Source organism: Trachymyrmex cornetzi, unplaced genomic scaffold, assembly GCF_001594075.2.
Source record: "Trachymyrmex cornetzi isolate Tcor2-1 unplaced genomic scaffold, Tcor1.1 scaffold166, whole genome shotgun sequence".
In the NCBI taxonomy this organism is placed as follows: domain Eukaryota; kingdom Metazoa; phylum Arthropoda; class Insecta; order Hymenoptera; family Formicidae; genus Trachymyrmex; species Trachymyrmex cornetzi.
This window is the reverse complement of record NW_017296266.1, coordinates 354,338-364,013: the sequence shown is the minus strand read 5'-3', so window position 1 is coordinate 364,013 and position 9,676 is coordinate 354,338. Positions and strand designations below refer to the sequence as shown.

Genomic DNA, 9,676 nt, shown 5'->3' with positions numbered 1-9,676 from the left:
CAATAACGCAATGTAACATATAACAGTTATATAACATGTAACAGTTATACTGTTGAGTGAAAAATTATAACTGTTATGTTACTGTTAGTTGGTGTTTGCTAGGAATTCACGATAACACCAAGATGCATTAGAAAAAATATTTTATTCCATGAACCAAAATTTCGCTGTAACAACAAAAAATTAGTTGAAATGTACTTAGAAGGATTTGACAAATGTGAGAATAAAACTATTTTATACGAAATAAATTGTTTAAATTTTAAACAGTACAAATAAATATTTTTGTTATTTTTTCCTGAAGGAAAAAAATGTATTTTGTAGAGGCAATTAAATTCTTTGTTATACGTATAAACAAAATATTTTATTATTCTTAAAAAATGCTTCATTTATTTGCCTAAACAATTTCGCTGAAAGTACTAAATTTTTCTTTCTAGTACGACATTAAAATAAACCGTAAATGATTGAAAAGTGACTTTTAATCATTATTTTGGAGCCATTTTTTGATATCATTTTAATGTTATACACTGAGAAAAATTTCTAGTTGAAAATATGTAAATTAAAAAATTCTGATCATATCAATCAGAATTCTTTCCTCAATTAGAATTATAATAAACTTAACCAGAAAATGTTAATACCCATTTTCAACTACAATTCCAATTAATGCGATTAGGCTCTTTCCAGTGTGATGATTTGTGTTCAGTATCTCATTGAAATATACACTTTACGTGAATCATGCGTGTCGATAGAATGCTTTCATCCAATAAAATGCTTTCATTTATTGGCAATCAACGATCTATCGATTCAATAATCATGGATCGCGCATTTTTGCGGCAACCGTGTTGCAATGATCGATCAATCCGGCAAAACGAGACACTCGGCCGGAGCGATCTGATCCGATCTGTATTACCGCAACGTTTGTCATAGCCACATAGCTGCGCGCATCTCGAGCCTCGCTCGTGTTATTGCTACACGGGCGATAATAAATCGTCGATTTAGCAAGCGGCGTCTCTTTCAGCGTTCTCTTTCAGCAATCAGTGAGAGCAACGTCGTAGGTGTCGGGACCGTTTCGTGAAGTTCGCACACGCACGATGAATAAACGGCGGAGATTCCTCTTCGTGCGATTTGTCATACGCGCGCGCTAATTGGACTACTGATGATCCACCGGTGAAACGCCGGTCGTTGATAGCAATTGTCTGTTTACAAATAACAGATCTTACGAGAACCGATTGCCAGCCGGAATTATAAGCGCGATTTGCAAATGAGGCTGTGGAGAATTTACGAAACTCTCGGCGATACATTGATCTAATCCTTCAAGTCATCTAATTGATGTCTTTGTAAATATATATGTAGTTAATGGAAACGAGAATCTTTGATTAGTGAGTATTACAGGGGATTAATAAAATAATATAAATGTTTAAGAAATATATAATATATTGCGTACTTGTTTTATTAATAAAAAGTTGACCTATTATTTATTTATCTTTAATATAGATTTTATTCTTGTTGGAATAGAATTACGTTTGAATAATGCAGGAATTACTGCAGTATTACACTAATTTTTATTACTTCCTGTTGTTCTATATTATTATCTGTTATACAGAATAACAGGAAATAATATTTCTTATTATTTCCCCTATGCAAGATTATTATATATAAATAGTAGTTATTACTTTTCTATTATAGAATAATAGGAAAGTAATTGCTATTATTTTCCTGTTATTCTTCTAGCAAAAAAATTTGTAATTGTTTGAAAGATATTGAAGCAAGAGATCTGTATCCCACTCTGCTCTTTAAAGCCACAAATAATACTTGAATCAGGTGATTGCATTGATCAAAAAAATATTAAAATTTTGAAGAAGAACAGAGGATAATTTTGGAAAATAGAGTAAGAGGAATGTTTTATTAATAAAAGGTTGACCTTTCATTTGTTTTTAATACACATTCTGTCCTTGTTGAAATAATCGTATAGTGTTTGAATTGTTACCATCGATATTATTAGATACTCATATTAGAGAAGAAAATTTTCTTTTGTAATGTTATAAGCAATTGAAAGGTGTTCATTTGAAAAAAATAATACAACATTCCATTAGTAATAATAAGAATCTTATTTTAGATCGTACATGTAACACAAACTAGTACTTAAATACCGGTCGAAGCTGGATCTTTATTCCATTAATAACAACTTATACATGGTGTGATTATTTTAACAAAGATAGATGTATTAAAAACAAAAATGGGCCAACCTCTTATTAATAAAACAAGTAGTAATATAAATATCGTATTGACGAGGAGTTCATGTTATTCTGTATGTCCCCGTATTTGATATATTACGCTTAATATATTTGATATATGATATTTGGCTCCTAACAATAATTATTAGAAAGTATTAACTAAATAAAAAAAAATGTTTTACAATCATGATTTATTATATCGCTTATTAATCATCTTATTAGTCATCAATCTTTCCGACAGCGATCGCGCGAATCTTTTTTCGTCAATGAGCGAGCACTATACGTTCCGATAGGATTCTCTTTTCATCACTTTGTTCCGCGTGTGCTATTAAGTTATTATACTTTGGCCGCGTGTCGCAACGCTGTACTTCCAGCTATAGGAACGGGCAACGAAACGGAACCAAATTACAAACTCCAGCTATTAAAAATTATTGATTGTATTATACGTTGCGTCACCTCGCGTTTAGGGCAACGAGCGGCACCTGCTGCGCTTATGCGAGCAGTTAAGATCGCAGCGCGGAAAAGAAGCAGGGACCCCAGCGTAAGATAATCTCGTGCGAACAAGAATATAATGCACGAGATGCAGCCAGCTACGAAAAGCGTATCTCTCGTATAATGGACACAAGATAGACGTTTCAGACGTAAAAAAAAAAAAACACCGGATTCCTTCAGCTCCATGTTTCCCTCTCATACTTTCTTCGGTGAACTTTCGTTTCTTCTTCGCGTTCAATCGATCATTCCTTTATAGTTAATGGTCTTCCTTATGTGCTAAATATGGGATGCTTGAATAACGTTGCGCACGCAAAGATTTTTCTCCCAGTGTTATAAACTGGCGTAACATTTATATGCATTTTTTAAGTTACAGCTCGAAATGCATCAAAAAGCGTTGGCGTACTGACAGACGCGTTCGCTAGGTATTTTATACTTTCAGCTTCACCTTCCTCGTCTTTTTAGGACTGCTTGAAATCGCACGTCGCCGCGAAACGATCTACACGTACATCATCGACGATACCGTCATTTTCACGCCTTCGTATATGGGCAGATTGTGTCCTCGGCCTAGAAATCATGGTCACACTCCCAGTGTATCTACGGATTGCAGCGAAACGTATTCCGAACGAATTGCTTCTCGAATATCGCCCGGATATTCCAGATCGACATTCATACACATCTCAGAATTCGTTTCGTACAATACAATTTTTTGTGCTATCTCAAGTTCATTTTTCCATAGAAAAATTCTCAATTGTTCAATCACACCAAAAAGTCTCTCTTTATGTCCATTTCTATCAATGTAAATTAACTTTAATCTCGGTTCGATTTATTCTTTATTTATTTTTCTAATTATAATTAAGAACTAAAAAAAGATAAAAAAAATAAATTAAACCAAGATTAAAGTCAACTACATTGGTAGAAACAGCCTCGGCTAATATAGGACTTCCATTAATAAGACTTCCGTTAATTTACATTATTAATTGTCCTAAATTGAATTGAACTCATTGTTCTAAATATTGTATTTAATTTTAAAACAAAATCGATTCTCTCGTTGATACCAATTTAGAACGACAGATATTAACGACGGTATGATTCATTTGTATCCTTCGTCGATTTAGTTATCTAGTTTCTAGTCGACAAGTGGGCTTCTTGGGTGAAGCTGAGCGTGTGACGAATAACAAACGAGCAATTTTCGATCGCACGTTCCCTGCTTACTGATGGTCCTCATTGGACTTACTTTTCGGAGAAAGGACTTAGAGAAGTGACGTGATGATTTTCGAAACTTCACTTAGATCGCTTGCGAAACAAACAGCTCATCCCGTATTCATCATGTACTTGTTTTTGTTGTGTACTTGTTATAAACGCCAACATTCTATTAGCTTATTTAATATATAATTTTTCTATGTGCGAAATATGATTTGATGAAAGAGTTTCACGCGAAATATCAAAAAACCTTCGACCTTCCAAGATACAATATTACTCGCGTGAAATCTCTTTGAAAAATACACCGTTATCGCATATTTCTACGTCTCGTTAAATTCGGAGCTTATTCGATATTCCCGTTTCAAACGAACCGACTGAACGCGCAGCACAGAATATTTTATGTGTTATCCATCCGAATCGCTCCAGTCGGATCGCTTGCACGAGAGTTCACGTGCTCGAGAGCTCGTGCGCAATGCTACGTTACTCTCGCTGATCGCTCTCGACGAGCGGAGCCAGATGACACCAAGGCCAGGCGGCGGGAGATTTCTCGCACAGTGAGAGAACGCCGAGTTCACTTGCGAAGGAGAGAGAGCGAGAGAACGTCCGAGTCGAAAAAAGGGCCCCTTCGTTAACAACCTGACCAGGGTCAATCGCGAGCGGGACATCCCGTTGCCTGATCCTTCAGAAAACCGCCAGATCCTTCAGTCCCCACCGTATAGAATTCCTGACGAAGCATGGGTTCCCCCCAAGATGGTCTCGTCTCCTTACGTCCCCCCCTCGTCGGCATTTGCCTCCCACGTTCTCCGTGGAGTCTCACCTGAAGTCGGTAGCATCCTCCTGCACTCCCGACGAGGACTTTCTCCGAAAGACGGCCAACTATATAAGCGAGATGCACGCTGTTTGAAGCACGTTAGACGAAATCGCACGGGTGCGTCGAGCAGGCCACGTCGAGCCGCCGCGCCCCGATTGCATCTATATTTTTCCATTCGTAAGTTCACCCCGCATATACGCGACGGTAGCTTGGGAGAGAAAGAGGGAGAGACAGCACTTTCGTTCGTACGAAACGGAAATTCGTGCATGTGACTCGGCGCCGAGACGAACGCCACAGAGACCTCCACGAGACTTTGATCGCCGGGGACCATGAGGCCCGCGAGAAGCTGGGCCCCGTTGGCAGTGACCGCGCTGGTCGCGACGGCTCTACTGCTGAGGCCCATCCACGCCGATGGTAAGATCTGAGAAGGGTCCTCATCCTTATCCGGCGTTCATTCCTTCTAATTCCCTTAGGCCTGTTCTTCTTGGCTGAACTTTTGCGCTAGTTCATCTTTCTTCCTTTTCTCTCCAGCGGGAAAGAAGAGGAAGAAAGATGAACTGGTGCAAAAGTTCAGCCAAAAAGAACAGGCCTCTTGATTCTCGAGATTCCCGTACAGCACAGATTTCCGAGAAACGTCCTAAAGATATCCAGAGGATGTCTCCACACTGAACAAAATTATGTCATATCAACAGCATTATTTTAATTGAAAATCATTTTATTACAATTTAACAACACTAATGAAACAAATACGTCATGCTCTTGTTTTAATAACATTTTATTTATTTCATTAATACTATTGTTAAATCAATGAAATTATTTTCAAAATAATGCTGTTGATACGCCTTTTTTTCAGTATACATACTCTGAATGTTTTAAGAACGTTCTCAGGATGTCTCTCGGATAAAGTGTGTTGTATGGGTTGCTCTTTGGGTTTTTAAATTTGGAACTTAAACTTGACTTCTCTTATGCGAGTTTTTACCGGTGATGAAAAAAAACGATATATATTATTGTGATATGCAGAGTAGAGGAATGCAACTGAACATGGAATTAATCTTGCACGAAGAAAAGTCTTTCGGTGTCTGTTAATCTTTTATGGAATGGGACAGTTCTTGTATTAAGATGAAGAGAGATCTAATTATTCTTACACGTTCAATGGAGTGAAACAGTAAAAGGAGAAAGAGAAACATGAGACGACCATATTAATTTTTCGCGAGAGTAAAAGTAGTCTTAAGAAAATCGCGTGTCGGAATTCTGCGTCGGAAAGCGAGATAAATTAATGACTTTGAGGGAAAGAATGTTTTTATAATATTAAAGTTGCTCGCTTCACGTTAGCCTTTTAGCTTCTCTTTCTCACGCATTTCATAATAGCTTATTAAATTCATTGTAGTAAAAAAAAGGAGGTATTAAGGTAAAATCTCTCGTCGCTGGCGCACAAGCTTCCAAGTAAAGTCTTCAGTAGAATTTAGAAGGGGATGCGTTATAAGAAACGCACTGTATGTCAATAGTAATTTCACGGTTAAAGTACGCATTACGTAGCGAGCGCGCGACGTAACATTTTTACCTTAATGAATGCCGCCACGACGGATCTGTAATTTGTCAGCTTGTCGGAAAACTTATTAGAAAGTCCACTGTTGTCCCGCGACGCGTTGTAATATGTGAGTAAAAAATAGAGTTTGCGCGACGATTCGGCAGTTTTCACTTTCAGCTATTAAACACATTTTTTTTTTAATCAGATTTTTCATTAAGATTATAACCAGCTCTTTGAATTTAAATTTTAAATATAAGTAAGAAAAAATGCCGATGAAAAATTAATTTGTTCTCGATATATTCCCTGCCACCCTAAATCGACACAATGAAGTGCTTAATCAAGAGATAAAATTAAAACGTAGTTGATTGAGCGTTAAATCTTGATAATCAAATTCTCTGTGTTTTCAAGCGTAAACATGTTAGAAGTCTCTTATTATATACCTGCTTTAAGTTCTGATTAAAACGTTTCATTTTTTATCTCTCGAATTAATTTATGTTTCCGATTAGGTTCAAGCGTGCCTGTAGGCGTACTACTTTACGCAGTTTCATCACACGCCATCGGTTAATTATGGGAAAATCTTTAATAACTAGCATTTTCGTCATTCAAGCAACGAGATGTTTTTACATTATGGATTATCTTAATTTATTCATCGGGCATTTTTTTTTTTCAAGTTTACTCGATCACTCGAGCGTTTTTCTTTCCCTCAAGTAATGCAGGCGATTTTGTGAAATTGGGACGCATGAAAAAGTAGAAGCCGTGTGCACCGGGCTTGAAATAGTCAAGTATCAGGGAGACGCGGACTATCGGACGGAGCATCTCTCGGCAAATTGCGCATGGCGTGTTGGGATCGTTGTATAAATCAGAACATTATCAGGTGCGATCTAGCGTAATCTAACTCGCGCGAGCGTGCAAGCCGAAACTTTACCGCGATTGTTTCGATTTCGATTTTAACACGTGTAAACGTCACGCGCCCACACGCGAGTCATTGTTTAAATGCCGCGCGTGCGTCGGTGATTATTGCGGTGTTTTGCCAACGGTTGTCTAATGGGAAAATGTTAACAAATTAGTTTCTCAAAATAAAACAATTGATAAAGCGGATTTTAGTTTTTATTTCGCGTTATATTATTTTCTCGCGCTTTTTATACGTCCACCTTTGTTCTATTTTAAAACGTTATTTTATTTGATTTTTTACCGCGCGCCTGTCGTTTCGACTCGCTTTATTTTACTCCATTCAATTTTTATATGTTGCAAACTGAATTTAGTTATTTTCCATTTGTTATCTCTTCAGCGCTGTTCAAGTTTTTAGCCGTATGAATTATTTGTCTCTCTTAAATCGAAGCGAAACCTTCGATAAGTTCCTTTTTTGAATCTCGAGAAATTAAATTGAAGGAATTAAATGTCCATTTGTTTAACCCTTCATGATCACATGGAGTCAAATTGATTCCAAAAAAATTTTGATGTTCTATATCTTTAATTAATACATCTCTGATTAGTGTAATAATCAATCCTTCATGCGATAATATTTCACTTTTTTTTTAAATAAAAATGGCTTCTTTTATTTCCCAGAAAAAATTAATATTTTTTTTTGGAACGTCAATTATTGCACTTTCTTTTCTGAAAGTCTCATATCTCTGTAGATAACCATAAATTTTTATGAAAAAGATTAAAAAATTTAAAAAAGTTATAATCTTTTTAGTAAAAAGCTTCATTTTTCAAAAACATTCATTTCCACAATTATTTATTATATGTTAAAATTAAAATCTTTGTAGAGCTGTATTTCTATATTCTAAAATGTCTAAAGTATATTCGACAATTTTTTACTTCAAAGAACAAAAACTGTGAATACACGGCAAAAATGCGTTAAGGCCATTTCAACCGGGTTACACTCTAAAAACTATCGGTGTGAATTTAACATTATGCAATGTCTATATAATTCTCACTATGTTAATATCAACACCAACATAACATGGGTTTTAAATCCACATTATGATGGTGTTAATATAAATACAAAGGGTTATAAATCCACACACCAAGACGGCGAAAACTGTTCACCGTATGGTGGTGGTATTAAAGGTATGTTAGATCCATATTGATCTTTTTGAAGGTGTACGGAACTTTCAAGAGACTACAAAGGATTAATAGGTAGGAGAATAGCGAATCGCTGATCCGGGATTAATTGACGTACTCGCCAGGTTTCAGCAGATGACTCTCGACCCGCCGAACCGGTCGTAAATGATACCAGCGATGAATCGCTTCTTCAACTGTCGCGGCGGAGCATCACGCTCGCGCGATAAATCAATCGGACGCGCTGTTCGCGTTCCGGCGCATCAGCCGCGATGAAAGCGAGCGTGACTCAATCGGCGCGTTAACGCGTGCTTAACAAACGAAAAGAAAAAAACGCCACGCTATTATTGTGAAAATCCGCGTTGGTGTTTCGACTCTACGACACAAAGCGTCTTGTAATGACTGTCTTACGACGACTCCGCTGATGATGATAGCGCGGAGCAGATAAAATCCCGCGATAAGAAATCGTCACGGTCTGATTACGACTTCCGTGGCTAAGTCGGTTTAGAATACTATCGCGAACATAATTCCCTGACTTGGTTGCGAATTTTTCTTTTCTATAACGCAGATATCGTTTTCTTAAAATGAAGGAAATTTTAGTCTTTTTGATTTCCTGCAAATTATTGTAATATGAATTTAGATCGATGAGAATAAATCTAATTAAATAAATGAAATTTTATTTATATACTCGATTAAATTTCTGTAAATTGTCTTGATTTTTGTACTCAGTTCAGTTTTAAATTTCACGAGTTATTAAACGGAATTAAGTTTTTAACAATATTTGATTGTTAAAACATTGTTAAGCGAAATTTAAATTTCCGTTGATAATGTACTATTACGAAGATAGAATAAATTCCTATGGGAAGAGAAAACGAAGTTTTAGAATTTCTACTTTGTATTATGTTAACTTCCAATCTTGATAGCTAGGAAGCCGCGTAAATGCTATTGCCGACTTATCATCTCGTCTAATAACGTTACCGCAAACAATAAACGTTCTTCGTTAGTGGTAATTTCATCGTAAGATTGAGATGTAATAAAAAGTCACCAGCAATGTAAGAAAGCATAAGTTACTGAGAGAGCAGCCAAATTAATTATAGCAATTTTTAAGATTACAGATTAAATACTATTTTCCCAAATATAAGATTAATCAAAATGCAATAAAATTTTCTGCGAGACAACCAAGCTATATAATTTACATCTCTCTTGTCTCTAAAATGTTCCTTAAAGAATAAAATAAATGTGTTTTAAAGAATAATACTTAATATCTTGAAATTATTTTCCAGCGCCTATCTCGGGCAACTATCTACCACCGTCAACCAGTTACGGCACACCTAATCTAGGAGGTGGCGGCGG

The 9,676-nt window shown here is 36.4% G+C and overlaps 1 protein-coding gene across 1 annotated transcript in view; it reads left to right on the top strand.

The window, feature by feature from the left end:
• Positions 1–4,833: 4,833 nt before the first annotated feature.
• LOC108759045 (pro-resilin) overlaps positions 4,834–9,676 on the top strand; it is a 7,185-nt gene continuing 2,342 nt past the window's right edge. The window contains exons 1-2 of the mRNA XM_018504305.1: positions 4,834–5,145; positions 9,607–9,675. Coding sequence (XP_018359807.1) covers positions 5,061–5,145; positions 9,607–9,675 — 154 coding nt within the window. The 5' untranslated portion in view covers positions 4,834–5,060. The remainder of the gene's footprint in view (positions 5,146–9,606; position 9,676) is intronic.